The 19,220-nt window shown below is 43.8% G+C and overlaps 1 protein-coding gene across 1 annotated transcript; it reads left to right on the forward strand.

Annotated features, from left to right (window-relative positions):
- The first annotated feature begins 393 nt into the window (after window positions 1–393).
- Window positions 394–18,730, forward strand: dhrs11a (dehydrogenase/reductase 11a). Its single transcript, XM_071900795.2, has 7 exons — window positions 394–731; window positions 14,915–15,124; window positions 16,480–16,574; window positions 16,905–17,034; window positions 17,373–17,465; window positions 17,556–17,621; window positions 17,752–18,730. Exons 1-7 carry the CDS (start codon window positions 600–602, stop codon window positions 17,791–17,793), a joined length of 768 nt encoding a protein of 255 aa, XP_071756896.1. The 5' UTR covers window positions 394–599; the 3' UTR covers window positions 17,794–18,730.
- Window positions 18,731–19,220: the final 490 nt, after the last annotated feature.

A 19,220-nucleotide genomic window follows, 5' to 3' on the forward strand; every position in this document is an offset into this window, starting at 1 on the left:
AATAACCTGTTTTATATCTGAGACCAGTATCAATGTTCATACACTCCTATCTGTGATTTCCTGTAACGTAAGTGCTTTTATTATAAGTTAAATAAAACCTAAAAAAAAAAAATACCACGGGTTGCCACAACAACTTCATTTATACAGTAGATCTGACGTGGAACTATTGCTGCCTTCAGTTGCAATCGGAAATATCAAAATTCCTAGTTGAGCGCACATTACTGTTTATTAATTACTTATTTTTACCAGTAGGCGGCGATAGATAACCAAAGATGAAGAGCTCACAAGTCACATCGAGCCCGCAGGCGCCAGGGCTCAAAAATAAAGTAGGAGGTGATGTGAACCAAACACTTTGCAAACGCAAAGGTTGCCATTAATATTTCATCCCGAGGAGCGCATGGATCTGGGCTTCCGTACACTGACTGCTGTTTTCCTGGATGCTGCATAGACAGAGCGAGAAGCCAGTAGGTGCTGTATCCCTCCCCACGCTACGTGATACTGTGAAGTGCAACTGTGCAACAATTTGAGCTAAGTATACATAGATACAGCCGAGGAGCAGCTACTACAGGACCAGTGAAGAAACTAACGTTGATCTGGAGATGGAGCGGTGGAAAGGCAGAGTGGCTCTGGTGACTGGAGCCTCGGTCGGGATTGGAGCGGCTGTAGCCCGGGCACTGGTCCAGCAAGGCATGAGGGTTGTCGGCTGTGCCAGGAATGTCGACAAGATAGAGGTGAGCAATGTAATTTAAAACCACTAATGCTTTGAAAACCCTCCGACTCAGAGCAGACGAGCTCCTTACATTAAGAGCAACGTTAGGGCAACAGACTAGCTAACTAACCTAACGTGAACTGGTAAGTTAGCTAACATTTGCTCCAAAACTTCAGCGGTAGGTTAGCAGTAACGTTACCTGGCTAGAAATCTCTAACCTCAAGACAAATAACCTATTGTTATGCAAATTGCAAATTAAGTAACGCTGCTGTTGTATGTGTTTAGCCAGGCGTAACGTAACGTCAGTTAACGCATTTCCCTCACGAAAAAGAGCTGTAACGTTAGTAATCCTATAGTACAATTTAGAAGAATACTGTACAAATATTACAGCAAAACTATAAGTGATAGTGATACCATAGGAGATATAAACCATAAAGCACGACTATAATGTACCACTGACACGCTTAACTCTCCATAAGAATATTAGAGGAAGATTTATGGGATCAAATTTGATTTGCCCCGGTTTGATCCCAGAAAGATTATAGTAATTTTTCGTTAAGGCTGGACTTATGCAGTGAGAGTGAGTGTTGCTAATGCCACAGTAAGAAAAGTATTTGGTAAAATCAAGACGGCACCGCCCACCAAATGAAGGAAATGTGACACACTCAGTTATAAAATGCTGTCTGGGTCCATGCTGAATTTCCCACTATTATTACCACACACATAACCTCACCTGATTGATCCCTGTAGGGCTTATTGATCCCTGAAGGGAATTTCTCTTACAGTTGATCCTCTCCAGGGAGGTCAGAGGTCGGGGTCAGCCACAGAACAGCATGTAGAGCTGGTAGGGATTCAGTGTCTTGCTCAAGGACACTTCAGCAGAGGAGATGCTGAAGTTGCTGACATGGGGGACTTGAACTAGGGTCGTCTGGGGGAAGGGGGGTCTCTCTAACTACTAGGCCACCCTGTCATCCCCTAATGCGTCCGCTGCCAGTGCTAAATAAACCGGCTGTTGAGGCAGAGCGAGGTTCCCCCACATGGTTTCCAAAGTGGTGTCTGGGGATCCCCAGGGGTCTTGAGGGGGTCACAGGGGGTCCCCAGCCTTGTGAAACAGTATCATTTCAGTCTTGTTTATAAGTTATAAGACTGTGTTTTCTGATCAAAGGTTTCAGCCTCTTCACTGTTATCTCTCAACCAACGGCAGGACAGACATGAGTTTCTGCTCTGGATAATATTTAACAACAAAAGTCATTTCACAATGGGGCCCCTGGATTAACATACATCTAATTGGGGGTCAATAATAAAAATTATTACTTATGGTCCCAAATGTATACCTTACATATAACTGTAAAAATAAAAGAAATTAATTAGCAAGAACCTAACCTAAATTTGAATTTGGCTCGCTCATATTGAACTGCTGAATTAAAAATGGATTTCTTGAATGAATTAATTCAAAAATGTAATTTGTAAGGTAGAATTTGAAATTGAATGCAATGGCTTGAATTAGAATGTGATCACTATTGAAATCAACTTTTAATTATAATTTAAGTTTCGTTTTCCCAATTCAAATTCAGTTTTCTAAATTCAGAATTAGCTTCCTGAGACACACATCTGGGCACAAGGGACTTTTATTCCCTGAGTGTCAACTGGAAGGAAGTTGTGACTGAACAGGTGTAAATGGACCAGATAGGATTTAGAGGCCTGTAAATCAGACAGCAGTCAGCAAGCACGGCCATTGCTCAAGTGGCAAAATGTGACTTGACGATGAAGAGAGGTGCGTTACTCTGAGACACACAATGGTAGCATATGCCTCGGTGCGGTATGAGCACATTATTTTTAGATACTGCTCAGGGGTGCACACACCATTTTTCAAATGTGGCAGAAAAGATGTATTATATCTTCCTGGCTGGACAGGATGATCAGAATAGGCTACATTTAGGGTGTAAAATTCACCGCTAAATCAAAACAATTGGAAGGCTTCATTCTTTACTTTTATTTAAAGCCAGCACATAAATAGCCAGCACCCAGTGTTTTGACCGCAGTCTTCTTCAGGGGTGTGTTGGTGTGAGTCCCCACTGGAGACGCTCACTTATAAAGGTTCACATTACACAGATGTGCTCAGTTAGTAACCCATGATCAGCCAATCAGGCTAGGCATCACCAAGTGAACAATAGTCAAGTGTGGTCTACTGTTAACATCCCATATGTATATATATGGTGTACAATTTAATAAGGACGTATCAAAAAGCATAGAATAGAAAAGAGAGAAAGAAAAAAGAAAAGACAACAAGGAAAATCCTTCTCAAATACATGATCGCAAATGGGCAGCAATAATACACTGCAATGGACACATCATGTTTCCTCAAACATTCCTACCAAGAACTTGGCCCAGTTTATCTATACTCTTTTCTAAACCATAATAAAACACATTGCAACACCACATACAGTAACATACAATACAGGACAGGCACAACCCAGAAGCCAAATGTCGTCAATACGCTTCTAGCCACCATGGCAAAAGAACAACCATCTTTAGTGAGTGACACTCTGTTAGTCTCCTACTCCAAAACAAGCATATTGCATGGCCGCATAGCCAAGATGTCTTCCCACTGCCTTGCACAGGCTGAAATGTGTCAAACAAGGAGACTGCCTTGTCACCGTAGATTTGAAGCGTCCGTATTTCTGTGCTTCCAGAGCGTAGGACGTTTCTTCGCTTTCTATTGCTATATTACTTACTGTTGCTCTCCATAAACCCATGGCGGAGCTCTTTGAGGACTTTGCCCATGTTCATGCAAGTACACTGAAAGCTATAACTAGTTATAGCCATCATTAACTGTTTCTGACTATTTGATGTAAGGTACATGCTATCAGATTTGGAGTAGCAAAACATAAAGGGCTATGCGCTATACTGTGGCTGTTATACCTATTTTACTGCTGCATTGTTCACAGCTTGCAGCAACACCCATTTTACTTGTTCACTATGTACCGAGCAACAAACTATGCTTGTTCTTGCTCGTGCACGTGCTGGCAAACCATGAAACCCTGCCTTCACTGCCCCATTTCTCTCTTTATTCACTAGTTCCAAATTCACAATCAGTGGTCTTAATTGTAAATGGATGGTTCCCAAAATACTTAGTAAGTTGTAGAGGCTGATATCAGGCTGTATTTTTATCATGACTAATATCTTGAGGTCTGGGACTTGTTTCTAGAGGTAACAATAAGCTGAAAAAACACTATGGTTTAGACCGGCTTCGGCAAAAATTGGCAACGGTGTTGGGGTGTTGGGGCAACATCAGTTTCAGGAGCTCTGCTGCTGACGTTCATCTGACAAGCATGTAAGGAAAGTTGAGTTGTTTTTCTTTCTAGCGATACAAAATAAATGCCCCCATACTTACTTTAGGTGTTGTTTTAGACATGCAATACATTTTCCCCACCTTGGCTACACACACACCCATTCCCACACATGCACACAGATACAGAGCATTTGAATTGCGCAATTGATGTAGCCTCCCTCCATTCATACTCTGGTCACATGGCCTCTCCTGTCAATAGTTAACTGCAGCAGCTCGTTTCCCTGTCCTTGACTTGTGCAAGACACAAACAAGACCACAGCCCTCAAAATCTTTATAGTACCGATGCAAATAAAACCTTTTGAAATTCTGAAAATGTTAAGCGTTTCCTTCCAGTACAGCTGTGTCAGACTTAATTAAGCACTATGGTAGACCATGTAAACCACAACCTAGCTTCAGTTGCCTAAATATTTAGCCAAACTAGGGAGAAATATCAGATTGTGTAGAGCAACAGGTTTCCAACTCTGGCTGTCTGTGACAGACTTCATCACTTGTACGAGGCCTCAGAGAGTTGTCTGTGTGTGAGCTGAGCGACAAAGCCAGCATTGTACTCTCTCTGCCATGTACACTGGGTTCCTGCTGTAGTTGTGCCAAACCTGGCATGCTCTTAGTGGGGATGCAAGTGTCCATCACTAAGCAATTGTTCTTGACTTCCCCTTGGTGCTCATTTCTTTACGTCGGGAAATGGGGCAGTGACTATGGACGAGCATTTCCCAAGAACAATATTCTTAATCGTAGCAGACCACATATTAGCATGCTGAAATTGAAAACCATATCCAAATGTCATGTGTTTCTATTTCAGGCCATTTTCTTTGTAAACAAAAGACGGAGAGAGTTGAGTGGAGAGTTGTGGCGGCAGCAGCAGTGTTTGTTGTCTGTGAGAATGTAGAGTAGGCAGCGGGGGGAAGAGCGAGCTGAAGGGAGACGTGTGGTCACCATGGGCTCTGTGCTGGAATGGAGAGGAGCTGGCTGCTTCCAAGCAGCAGCAACAGAGCTTCTCATTAACTCTTGTGAAACCCCCGGTGGAATAAGCTTTTATTTAGCTGGTAGAAAAATCTCTTTGCACAATTTATTCCTTGGGGTTACAATAGGTGTCCAAGCGGCCTCCATGCAAGGATTTATCCTATAGGAGGACAAGAGTTTTAAATATGAGCAGAGGCTGAAATTCATATGTTGGCCGAGGCCACAACTCAGAACATGCAAATGTCTACTTTTTGAATAGGGTAATCATGTTTTTATTTGGCCCACATAGCCTGTATGTGCAGGCTTTTGATGTCAGCTTACCTAGCACAATGTGATTTAGTAGTAAAGTATATGATCACCACAACTCAAACAACCCAGAGCATAGAGAACAAAAAACAGATTTAATAGTAGTATTCATTTAAGTTTTATTTTCTTGAAAATGCCATATTTTCAACTTGCATCTTGCCATAATGCATACCATGAATCCATCATATCATAGACATTTCTATTTACTTGGTTAACTTTATTTCACAAATGAAAAGGTTGATGAAACCGAGTTTACATGGATTTACTCTCATCTCTGTGTACCGACGAGAGTCTTGGTGAACTGTAGAACTGTATATGCTCACTTTATGATTTGATTGGTAATATGCCAGTGTCGTTAGCCTACGCCTACACTTTGTAAATATAAGATAACCATAAGTTAAATCTTTATTTCTGTGCATTATCTGCAGGCCAGGGAGGGTGTAGAGCAGATTGGTGTCAGTGTTGCTGTCGTTATTGGCTCTGGGGGAGGAGAGGCAGAGCTCGGGTGAGGGGTGAGTGGGTGGGTGGGGTCTGTCATGTAATCGATGAGTTGCCTGAGCCTCCGATGCTTAATAGAAAATGTACTGTGTGTCATGATGCAGGCCGGCATTAAACATCAAAGTGTGATTCTTGAAGCTAGTGTAAAATAATTAATCAGAAACAAGCTATTCCACTGACCCTGGTTTGACTTTTACCAGGACCCAGAGGGAAGGGCCACTGTCTCAGCTGGTGTCCCTTGATTGATCAAGAGAATCAATGGGCACCCATCTTTATAATTAGCATATCTCTTCACTGAAAGAAACAGCATTTTAAACATCAGTCATTAATTTAAAGAGTTCCAGTAACTGTTTACTGTTGAGAATTACTTCTGTAGCCTCATTGCAAGTAGCCAAGTCCTTTTTAACCTAAGCTAAAAGTAGAAAGAACATTGTTAAGGCCCTAAATTCTAGATAATAAATAATTTGTTTTAGAATTTTATAATTGATAAAGTGAAACTGACATTTCTTGAGTGCCAGTTTAGGCTAATTTACCGGTGGTGGCATCAGTGAAAATTACGAGGGTTTGACTGCTGCAATTTTAGATCAGATAAATTTACCAAAGATGATTTGTGGGTTTTTAGTTCTAAATAGCCCTGTGGTTATTTAACAGGTTATTGTGTGGTTATTTAGCATATAACATTATATATGTATGTGATCAGTATGCACACTGATTGAAGTTCGCATGACTTTGGGAGGGGATTGATGCGTCTACATTGAAAAATGCCCCAGAAATTATTAACTATAAGTGTTTGACAGTTGTCAGAAGACTTAAACTAGCACCATCAGTGACAAATAAGTGTTTTTAAAATCTGTGCTCAGAATGCTGATGGCCTCCATTGCGTCAGACAGAGATGTGTAATTCTATCCACAGGGTCTGAAATTAACACCCGCCAAATGCCGGTAAGATCTGTCCTTGACAGATAAATCAATAAGGGTCACCCAGTGGGCGGTAACTTTTTGAGACAACAGCATTTGAATACTTTGGTATTTGAATACAGTCTTTGGTCTTTGCCTGTTCTGAAACTTTATCCCTGCTGACCACTATACACTCTGTCTGACCATTAAATCAAAGCAAAACAATGGCATGTAGACCGCTCAAGCGTGACATCATTTTTGGCCCAAATAAGGGATTCCGGATCCACTCCTTTAAGTCTAATGTAAAAAATGAATAGAGGCGGTTTCTCTATTATACATTTCTTTATTTGTTGAGGTGGATTCTGGTTTTGAAGCTGCAATGAAAAAGGGGGAAAAAAATGCCAGCCATACTTAGCATTCCAGCATTTCATGGCTTTATGAAGCGAAGATAACAGACCGTAAAGAGCATAATTCTACATCCACCGCATGGTTGTTGGCATAATAACTTCATCATATGTCATTTCTACTTGCTTTATTTCACCCATTTTTAAGAACAGCATGATTGCCAAAGATCCCATTCATTTTCGCCATAGGTGGGGAAAATGAATGGATTCAAATATAATCTGAATGCCCCGAAATGACGGCAACACTTGAGAGGACTATTAAACAGGCTGTTGATTGGCTGCTGCTCTACACAAAGCAATAGCGTAGAAAGTTCTGCAAACTTTTCTCCCGTCTCTCCGCCACCTGGAGGGTTAATTAGCCTAACGTTAATTGAAACCCAATGTTATTCCCATGTGGTGAGTCACTTCTCGATGAATTACAAACTTGATCCATGGTATGAGTGAGTGAGCAAGTTTTAAATTAAAACTCAAAGCCCTTGGCAGGTGAGCCAAAAAGTTAATTTCAGACACTGGCTGTCCAGCTTAGTTTCGGTGCCCGTTGTGGAGGAGGTGAAAAGGTGCTCCGTCACGCTTCAAAGGCTGAGGTGACACACTAAAAGTGAATCAGTGTCTCCCTCTCTGCATTCACATGCCTGTGGTGGTAGACTTGGCCCAGAGGACTTCTGAATACTGCCCACCACCCATTGTATCTTTGAGAGGCTGTCACCATGGTGGACCCCCCCCCCCCCCCCCCCCCCCTTAGGTTGTGTCTGGCCAGTCCACTTATCTTACAGTGAATAGGTTTCACTCCAGCAAGGATTTGAAGTGGGTCAGGTCAGAAAGGGACAGCCTTGCTCTTTCTTTGTCTCACACGCTCTGCCTCGCTTTGTGTTTTCCTCTCTCTCCCAGCCAGTCTGTGCCCCTCTCCATCTCCATGTTTTCCCTGCACAAATGCATTTGTTGTGTCTTGTTCTCCCCACATCTTGTCATGCTAGAGGTATGTGTGTGTGTGTGATGTGCCAGATGTTTGTTTGGAAATGTAATAGCTTGACTTTTCTGACTTTTCTGACTCACTTCAGTACTACAAAAGCCCATTTAGCCTATGCCTATGTACAACATAATATCTCTATGAACAGTGCAGTCATTGTGTTTAACAGTGTGTTTTTTGCTCTGTCAGTTGTCATTGGCTATGAGAGAAATCACGGCGGTGCTGTCTCTGCACCTGCACAGTAGGTATTTTATTTGCCGTGTCTATTTTCTCCTGAGCTCATCTAGTCACCTCATGACTTCTTCGGCTTATGAGCTTTTGTCTTGCCCATGCAGAAAGCTTTTCCACTGACTGTACATTTTCCACTTGAGCTGTGAGCTGACAAGGACATGTATCCATCTAATAATCCATCATGTTCCCATGGATTCTGCACCCGACAGCAGCGGCTTTCACACCCACACAACAAATAACACCCATTTCCTGATATATGAAACCTTCCAAAGCAGCAGTCCAGATTGTTTTGAGGATACCAATTGCATATGGGTATGTAGTCATACATTTATGAAGTAAGGGTAGGTGATGCTGGTGAAAAATCACGCCATTTCAGCTCTGTTTCACACCCAAGTGTACAAACACGACAACCTCAGCTCCATTTACACCTTCAAATTAGTTTTAAAACTCATTTTCACCAATCCCATACTGACAGTCTTTGTAGTATCTGCTCAGTCAATGGATTTCAGAGTGAGAAAATTGTCCTCAGTTCTTTTCCCCAGCTCTCATCAGAGTCTGGGACCTTGGCGATGCTCTTTACCCTGCTGTGATAGCCTACTTCTACAGTTTCTGTTTAGTGAGTGACCAAGCCGAGCCGGACCCCCGTGGTGAGCGCTCAGTGGCAGCTCTCTGCCTGACCCCACCGGGGGCAATGGGACCTCCACAGAGCACTTTACCCCATCGATAACCCACTCCTAGGTGGAGTTACAACCCGCTGAGTGACTGAGATGAGTGACTGAGGGACAAAAATACTGAAACAGCTGGACTAAATTTCATGCGTTACAATCTCAACTAATATCACTGCAGTATACCAATGACAAGATTCTACACTCCTTAATTAGTTACTTTTCTTATCACTATTATTTTAAATCTATTTCATGCGTTCATTTCAGCAGTGTTTTTAATCTGTAACAGTTACATTATACTAGGTCACCTGGCCCTCGTACAGAAACAGTCTGATTGGCCCGGACAGCTCAGCGACCCCTGTGAGCCTTTTTCCTTGCACCACCACTGTGCTGTCCTTTCTGCGCTTATCATCTTACAAGGTGTAAGGTTTACTGGCACTGACATTCTCTCCTGGGCCTCCTGCTTGACTATAAAGCTATGATGGGTGGGGTGCTTCCTGTCCTGTCCTGTCCTATCCTGTCCTGTTGAGTACTTCTTGGAAAGCTCTCCTCTGTTGAAGCCTCTGCTGTGATTGTGTGAGTGTGTGTGAGATTGTGTGTGTCTGTATTAGGAGGGCTAATGTGCAAAGGAGGATGAAGTCATGCAAGAGGTACATAAGTGCAACTGAGGCAGCGGGCCAGCAGTCCTAATCAAATGTATATCGGTAGCAGAGAGAGGAGAGTGAGAGGGAAAGCGCTATGCGGTGTAAAGACTGAACGAGGCTGCATCACAAACACAGAGACAAGCCGGGTTCAGCAAGTTCATGATTTAAAAAAAATGGGGAGTTGAGGTGAAAGAATGCAAATTGGATTGCTCTCTCCAACAGGAGCCAAATTGGATTTGTCGCTGGGCGCTTGTTTGATATTGGAAACATTTTAGGCCTACTCCAAGCCTACATACTGAATAGACATGGCCCAATTTGAAAGGTTGTTACCTTAGATGTCTCAAATCGCCACCGTCTCCATGAGGCTGTGTTGTAGTCTGTTCTTGTCTGTTCTGGGCACAGCCTAGTGTAAACTTAACATGCATAATGATTGGGCTTGTCGCTGACATCTGGGCTGCCCTCGGGCCTGTGTTGTTGAGAGCATAGTTGTTGTACTGAAGGCCGGCGTCAGGTGCTGAAATAACCCATCACATGAGACGGAGGAGGCATGCGGTGCATGCTGCTTCAGTCGAGGGAGTCTTCACCCCTCCAGCAGTAATCACATTACAACTAGAAACACAAGAACAGAACAGGACTTTTATTTATCATATGATGCCCGTGTGAACATATGAGTCATGGTTTCTCACTGACAAATGTAGTGAAATACTCGTATTAGAGTGACATCTGGGCACCGTTTGCTCCCTTATTTATAATATAGCTCTGCTCCTGTCTGTACCTGGGTTTTATCACTCTGTTTGGGAAAATGAAATCCCACCACACTGGTTGCACCAGTCTGTTACACAACACCTGGCTGCCAGCTCTGTCCTTATTCTACCAGGGTTATAAAAGGCTTTTTCATTTGTGCCAGATCCACACACCAAACATCAGTTGTCTTGGACTTCTCATCAAAGACATGCTTATTGTTTTTTTATTTACTTGTTTTCCTGCACTTGGCTTGTGTAATGTTTGGACTTGGACTACAAAGCTAATGCTTTAATGAAATTATTTCAAACTGCTGCTAGCCACCCTGAATTGCTCTATAGTTACTCGATACCTTTTTTTGGAATTCACTAGAAAAGGCTAAATCCATCATTGAGCGTAGTTATGACCAACAAGAGGGTAATTACTGTCAGTATCTCCCTATCTTTATTAGACTATCCTGTGGGAAGTGCTGTAAAACCACCCTGTTCAACCTTTAGACCTTTTAGTGGCAGTCTTTCAGTGTGTGACGAAGAGATAATCACACAACCATCCCTTCTGCCCTGCCGCAATCCTTTTATACTGCCTACTGTCATCCTTGACCCCAGGTCACGCCTTGCGCTCTGGGCTGAAAGCTTGAAAGAGACTTTTAGGAGCAATTTTCCTGTTATATCACACAATAGTAGCTCAGCTGGATAATGAGTGATTGGCCTTAACAGAATAATGTGTTCCAACTGGATGTGTTGTGCACAGACTCTCATTCTTGTTGGTTTCTGCTCAGAAAAATTGAGATTTGGGAACAAGAAATCTTTAATGGTACAATCAAGAAATGAAGCTCATTTTAGCTATAAAATCTCAAACAAACATCCTTTGAACAGAGTCAGTCTCTAATTAATTTTCAATGGATTAGCTCCAGGTGAAATCTCTTGACAACACAGAATAGAGCCTTGGTTCTCTGGTTTATGGCTTTGGGGGGGTGTTGCTCATGTTCCAGACACTTATTGAACTCTGACTATCACATGTGAGATATGTGAGATTTCCTTTAATATTTTGTAGGCTGGTGGCTTGCAGGTGAAAAGTAGACGATGTACTTAGCGCTGCTAAAGCATTATGACACTGTAACCTGTATGTATTTTGATCATCTGTTATACAGTGTATAGTTTCAGGTTGGTCCGTTTTGTTCTCTCCCTTGATTTCTCTGTCTTCTTCTCTCTCACTTAGTGGCTCCCTCCCTCCCTCCCTCCCTCCCTCCTCCTGCACACACTTTTGTGTGATCACTGGTCAACAGTCTCGGTAATGAGGATGAAAATGCATTATGACAGGCAAAATTGTATTGTGTGTCACAGGTACTTAAGAGACGGGACAGGAAGGATGAAGGGGGGTTTTTACTGGCTGGATCCTCAAATAGATTGCGCTCCTGCTGGCCGTCTTTTGAGTCTTAACTGCCCATCAGTGTGTAGTCTTGTCAGTGAATAAAAGGAGGCACACTGGCCTATAACACAATCCCTCTTTTGTCTGGGAGACCTCCTGAGCCAACCTGAGACAAATCTAATTTCAGAGCTCTCCCCGCTCATGGCTGCTGCCATGTGCCATTGATCTGGCTAAATGCAAGCGGACCTCTTAAAGCGCGCCAGCCTTTAGCGCTTCGGCATCTTTTATTTTTATCTCTTTCCCATTCACTGGCGAGTTGTTGTGCTGGGACACTCACGGCAGTTCCACGTGACTGGGTGAATGATTGATGAATATGGCTTGGGACAGTGATGTCTCCTGCATTGTTGACCTTACATAACAGACCCCCGCAGGGGTTACAGGGCACGAATGTGACTGTGCGGGCCTGCCCACATGAGTCCGACTGCTGGGTGGGTGTGTGTACGCCCATTACTCATTACACATATAGCAGTATCACATGTGAAGGGTTTATGGCCTGTAATCACATAAATTGTCTTTGAAACCTGCATATACCCAGTTTTCATGTAGATTGTATTGAATGAAGCTATGTGTGGAGTGAATTGGCCTGTGTTTACTGCTGTAAACACATTTTCAGGCCCGGTTGCCTATCTGTGGGACAGCATTCCATAGTGACATTGCTGCAGGCAGCACCAGTATGAGGGCGCATGCTGGTGCCAACACCCACCCACCCACCCCCACACACACACACCCCCACACACACACACACACACACACACTCACAGATTCACAGCCTGAGACTTCCTGTAGTTGGATCCGGATCACAGCCAGTCGTAGCCTTTTCTGCACTGCTGCTCACACTCCAACTGCGCTCTCAGCTAATTCACTCCTTGTCACAAAAGACTGGCCCGGCTTCCCCTTTACATTAACCTCCTCCCTGAGTCAAGAAGGGCCTTTCTAGCACCCCACCTGCCCACTGCCTCCCCTGCGGCCCCTTCCGCCCTGAGAACCGCCTCCCATGCCAATCTCCCCGGGGGAATTAGGCGAGCTTGGATTAAAGTGCGGCAGTTTAAATGCAGTTCAAATACAAGGCTCTACTGCAACTGAGCAGACCGCTGACCGCTGAGCTTCACATCTAAGGTGGTGGACTGAAGGAAATGGTTTGCCTTTCTACTGCAGGGGCATCACTTAGAGAGGGTCAGTGTCCGTCTTTACAGCACAATGTAAAGTGTTTGAGCGTTTTGACAGCTTTATTCAGGTAATGCCTTCTCTGTGGATAATCCAAGTTAAACAGCTTAGAGGAGGAGCGGGGAGATCTGGACACTCTCAGTGCAGGTTAGGGTGTGTTCTCTATATTCTGCTTTTTTTTGTAGAAAAAGCACTTCCCCAACCGCATTTTCTGCAGATAAAGAAAAGCAGGTTGCACGATGTACACTTTGTTTCCATAAGGACCAACTGCAGGAGCTGCCACTATCAGCAAATAGTACTTACAGTACATCCAACTGTCAGACACTTAACAGAAACTCCCACATCATAGCCACTGTGATCCATGCTGACTCAATTTACAATTAAGGCATTTAGCAGACGCTCTTATCCAGAGCAAAAGTGCAGCAGTGAGATAAGTGAACATTCCTCAAGCATCAATAGGGTAAGTAGCCAGATGGTTCAGAGTGCTATGAAAACAAAAAGTGATTTAACATTAAGCAAGAAAAGACTCTATGATGAGAGTAACAACTACTACCAACTTTTCTACCACTACTTTCATTTTCATTCTGGTTGCCAGTGGTTGGCAAGGCATATCACTTTTTTCAAATGCCATTCATGTGCAGAAGGCATGGCATGTGAAAATACTTCCTGACTCTTCCGACAAAGCTGCCATGAAGGAGATAACTTATTTAGTTTCCTACAGTATTGTAACAGTTGACAAGATGGTGTAGCAAACATCAGTATCCGGGTCACGAAGGAAGGGAGGAGGTAGTGAAGGAAAGAAGGAAGCATTTCTAGGGTGACGGGATGCAGCTAGAGCTAGCTAGCCAGTTAGTTTGTGAACACCGGGGGCGTGTCTATGATCGTGGCCACGCCCCTTACTCAGAACGCAACATGTCTTGTTGAACGTCGGTGCAAAATTGTGAGTCTAGAAAGAAGGCCTTGCTCATTGATTCTGAGCGACTGACACCAAAACCTGAAGTTTACTGTTGATGTTTTGGATCACTGACATTTTCCATTGTAGCTGCACTGAAAAAATCTCAATATGACGTCACGTTGTCTACATTTGGCCAGTTGACTGCAGTAATAAGAAATATACACCAAAAACAAAATGGACCCAGAAATGCAAGGTACCATGCCAATAGCTTTTGTTTTTAACAGTGCGAAAGGATTTTTCCTTTAATGAGTCCATGCAGTCCAGTTGCTAAATGTTGGATCCCTTTGGCTGGAGAGAGGCTCACTCCGTGTCCCACAGTCCTGTGCAGCATCTCTGCCTGCCAGCGGCACGGCTGCTGCTACCAACCCCACCCTTATCGCCCACCTCCCCTCCCCGCCTGACTGGCATCCAGAGCGAGACATCATGTGATTGGTGCAGCTGTGCCTCGCAGGGGGATCTGTGTCGAGTTGCATCAAACCCCACAGTCCTGGACGGCCGGCTGACCTGGTTGGGGTTTGGCCTTCCTGTTTGCCTGCAGCGGGCTCAGCTCAGCCGCATCCCAAAGGCAGAGGCCGCCCACAGGGGCTGAGCTCACTTCTCCACAGCCAGGATCATGGTGTGAGCTATGTGAGGGTGTTGTGTTCCCAATAAATATGTTTTTATCAGTTTAAACAACCTGCTCTGACTGGAGCAGTTTAGATTTCACAGTTGCTGACCAGGTTACCTCTGGCCCTCCTCTGATGTAATATTGATTTTATGGTTGCATGTGCTCACAGCTTTCTCAGCGGATGAGTGGGTAGGGTGTCTGTGGCGCTCTGAGTTAATTACGGTGCTGCAAGTTAATCTGTTGGAGCTCTTATGTAACAGTGTGTCATTCTTGATAACAGTCAACTTTCAGAAAAAGAAAGTCTCGTAACGCTTGTGTTTGTCCTGTAAGAAACAGGCAGCCACATTTGCTCCAATCACAGTGGATGGGTTTGTGTTGTGTTTTCAGAAGCTGGCAGCAGAGTGTCAGAGCGCAGGCTACAGTGGCACGCTGATCCCCTATAAGTGTGACCTGTCCAACGAGGAGGAGATCCTGTCCATGTTCTCAGCCATCAAGACGCTGCACCAGGGGGTGGACGTGTGCATCAACAACGCCGGACTGGCCCACGACGAGCCCCTGCTCAGCGGCAAGACGGAGGGCTGGAGGAACATGATCGATGTGGGTGGATCACACACATGCAAACATATAACTGCTCATGCAGAAAAAAGTTTGAGAGATTCTAAGTATTCAAAGAGCAGTTCAGAATAGGGATGGGAACAATTAGCCCTTTAAATTACTAGCCATGGAAGAACTGATACCTGGCAGAGAAAATAAAAGTAATTTAAACAAAATCCATCAATTTACCACTTGCTCTCTCTTTTCCCAATTTGACACAAAATTAATTTTTACAAATTTTACGAAGTTTCTCCTCTTGCCATTGTAATGTAATTCTGCAAGCATATTCAGTAACTTCACAATAAAAGAACACGGCCATTTGTGAAAAAGAATGAAAACTCTATGATGCTGAAGTGTAATAACAAGTTTTGGAAGAAGCAATGTTCGTCGAGACTTGATGGAAAAAGCAGGTAGGCCACATTTGGCTCTGCAGTTTTGGTGTGTCTCTATTTTTAGCCTGGTTAGCTTATTAGTTTTATATTGTCACAAAAACCTGAAGTTGGTCGAAATTCACTTCCCACTCAAAACACAGAACCAAAGGGAGGAACTGAAATGGCTGCCCAGGGTGAGTGGAAGGCTTGTGTTTGCAGAGCACATGTTGTCAGGACTGAGAGCTAAGGCAGCTCATACAGGCGTACAAATGTGTGGACACATGGGCCCGTGCGCATACACACACAACACACACACACACACACGCGCACACTGATACCCTCCCACTCACAGAGGCTGCTTCATTGGTTCTGAGCAGAAGCCCTGGCCCAGCACAGAGGCCCCAGTTGTGAAAGCCAGCACTCTTTCCCTTGTTGGGACTTTTCTTTACAGTTTGATTCATTGAGCTTTTGACCATTCAAGACCCCCTCCTCAAAAGTCCCTGCCTCCAGAGTCCAGCATTTCTAACGCTTGCCCATCTGTTGTCATGGCAGCCCGCGTGAATGTGTATGGCAGTGTATTTTTAGCCTGTGTAATCTGCACACTGACCTTGTTTAGTCACCTCCCCCTATCTTGCCACCACTTCGGCTTTAACCTGCCGTCTCTCAATGTCACTGTGGGAGCAGCTCAGAGGCTGCAAGCGGGACAGGAGCAGCAGGTTCACATGGTCTGACACAGTAACCCAGTGAATATCAATCAGCTGAACTGATACCACTCCATCATGTGACATACTAAATTGCAAGTGCGATTTCATAATAAACCACAATAAAGTTATTCTGCAAACAGATATCAGCTAACTGAATAACTCCTATATCATTTTTTCATTGATGAGCTCCAAATGAGGTTGTTCCGTATGAATTAGCCTGCTCTTCTTTTACTTACTTTATATATAGTATTGACTGCTGTTTTTAACTGCACTTCCCCTACAGGTGAATGTCTTAGCCCTGTCTATCTGCACCCGTGAGGCCTACAAATCAATGAAGGAGAGGAATGTGGATGATGGCCACATCATCAATATTAACAGGTAGGTTATGCAAGCGGCCTCTAAACGCAAGGCCTAAAGTATAGATTAAGCTGTAAATAAATCTACCAGTCTGCTCAAGACAGGAAAATCAGTCAGACATGGTTTTAATCTGTTGTGACAGTCAGGCATTGAGTAAAGTAAAGCAAATAGTGAGCAAGCTTGCTGTTTCCCAAGTAAGCAGGTAGAAGCTATAAAAATAATCTCTCTCTCTCTCTCTCTCTCTCTCTCTCTCTCTCTCTCTCTCTCTCTCTCTCTCTCTCTCTCTCTCTCTCTCTCTCTCTCTCTCTCTCTCTCTCTCTCTCTCTCTCTCTCTCTCTCTCTCTGTTGTAGTATGGGTGGACACAGAATGGTACCAAGTGCTGACGAGCACTTCTACTGTGCCACTAAATATGCTGTGACTGCGCTAACCGAAGGGCTAAGGCAAGAACTACGAGAAGCAAAAACCCACATCAGAGCCACAGTAAGTTTTCACCATCAGGTCCTCCTCTGGCCTCAGCTGTCGGTGCCATATTGAGTCACATAAGGCCCCTATAACTGAAGAAAAATGCTAGTTGAAAATGTAATCCTTGAGATCTTAGATGAAGTATCAAATGACATACAGGAACCAAATTCCACAGTGAGAGCTCTGCTGCTAAAATAGGCCTTAAGTTGGCGTCATTTCAAATTAGGGCAGGCCAAAACAAAAACATTGCTGAAGACTCACAAAAAAATGAGTCCTAAGGAAGTCTGTTTTGCCTGTGCGTGTGTTTATGTGTAAACACGGGTCATAAATCTGTCCGTCGACTTCCTCCCCTGCAGTGTATATCCCCTGGAATAGTGGAGACTGAGTTTGCCTTCCGGCACCACAACAGTGATCCGGAGAAAGCGGCTGCAGTGTACGAGAGTATAAAAGTAAGTCGGCGTGCGAGCGGATGAGTTTCACCAAAAAAGGGAAAATACTCAAGGAGCTTTATTATTAATTGTTGCTTTCTCTGTCTGCAGTGTTTGAAAGCGGAAGACATAGCCAGTGCAGTCACATATGTCCTCAGTGCTCCTCCTCATGTCCAGGTATCTCTCTCTCTCTCTCTCTCTCTCTCAACCCTTTATTCTGCCTCTCAAATTCAATATCCCTTCATCTGAAACCAAGTACGCTGTCAGCAATGCAGTTGAGCATCGATCTGTTTGATTTGTTTGTCAGATCGGAGATGTGCAGATGAGGCCGGTGGAGCAGGTGTCATAGCAGTGGAGCGGGAAGCTGCAGGAGGAGCGGACAGACGGCAGCCACGGTGACTCGACTCCTCGGCGACCTCTGCTGGGCAAGGGAAAACAAATCAACTACAGTTCTGCTGGGTCTGGAGGGCCGGAGCCTTGAGGAGGAGGCTGTGCGGGGGGGTGGGTGGGGGGGTGGGGGGATCGGTCACGAAGGGCGCGGACGTTCTCAACCACTACCAAAATACTACTGAACGCAGCAACCTGGCCTCTGGTGTATCGTTCAGCCTTGTCAAGTACTAAGCTGACTGCAAACAAACAGTAGGAGTGAAAGGAGGAGAGTGTTGCTCCTGTGCTACGTGGCCATCTGCACGACCGCCACTTCAGAGGGAAGAGAATGCCATTGATTGCACATGATGGTTTTGTGTTTTGGTCTGTTTTTGTTTTGTTTTTGTAGGTCATATTACATATCTTTTCGAAATGGAATGAAAAGAGTAATTGCTGTTTATAAGAATAATGATGATTATTGTTTTAATTTTTTATAAATATTTTAACTTTTGATTATAGATAGATGTGGTCTCACACACACAACCCCTAACCGTAGACGATGCCATGTCCTACTTACATTCTGTCCATTCTGCCATCCTTACTTATGCTTTAACAAAGGAATTCGGTTTAGCCCGGTTTGGATGTAACCAGCTCACTTTTCCAAACCCATGTAAGCAATGAGCTAAAGTGTACAAGGGATAGTCCCTTTTCTGTCAAGCAAGTGTATTTCTCCAGTCCACTAATTTGCCCGTGCAGTTGCAACTGTTTCGCTCTTTGGATTGGTTTGTGAGGGATTTAACAAAGGAAACACTGGCAACTTGTGTAGGGGACGTAACTAACTCAGTGCACATGTGTACCCTACAAGTGTGTACTTTTCAGTAGCAATTTCGCAATAAATAAAGAAACATTATTGCCCAGAAGTGAGTACCTGATTTGTGTTGCTTTATTCTCTGTCCTTCCTACCAACCAGACAGTCCTGGGCGGTTCCTGTTACATTATCTTGTGATTATAGAAACAAGACACATGCTGTGGACTTTGTGACAGTTTTTATTATACCTTACATGGCATGACATGAAAAGAATAGCGTGACCTATGCCACTTAACACGCCCACTCCTGACAACCACCTACATTTATCATTTTAATCAGCAATATCATATTGCATTTGACCTAATAAATTAGTAGTTACCAGGAATTGGACCACAGTCATTAATGTTTTCAGGAAAGTGGCCTTATAAAAAATTGCAACACTGAACTGTGAATGCTAAAATAGTGGCATTATTTTGTCATTTTATCAAGTACGAAATCTCATTTTTATAAATATACAGAATCGCATCAATTATACAGAGTCGCATCAACAGATATGGCCAAAAGATGGCACTCTAGCAAAGCAAAGGCCATGCAGGAGGGCA

This window comes from Centroberyx gerrardi, chromosome 11 (genome assembly GCF_048128805.1).
Source record: "Centroberyx gerrardi isolate f3 chromosome 11, fCenGer3.hap1.cur.20231027, whole genome shotgun sequence".
In the NCBI taxonomy this organism is placed as follows: domain Eukaryota; kingdom Metazoa; phylum Chordata; class Actinopteri; order Beryciformes; family Berycidae; genus Centroberyx; species Centroberyx gerrardi.

Coding starts and splice junctions, on each gene's coding strand:
- dhrs11a (XM_071900795.2), top strand. CDS start 600: ATGGAGCGGTGGAAAGGCAGAGTGGCTCTGGTGACTGGAGCCTCGGTC. Junction 732..14,914: donor GGAATGTCGACAAGATAGAG/GTGAGCAATGTA, acceptor TTGTGTTTTCAG/AAGCTGGCAGCAGAGTGTCA. Junction 17,622..17,751: donor GTGCTCCTCCTCATGTCCAG/GTATCTCTCTCT, acceptor TTTGTTTGTCAG/ATCGGAGATGTGCAGATGAG.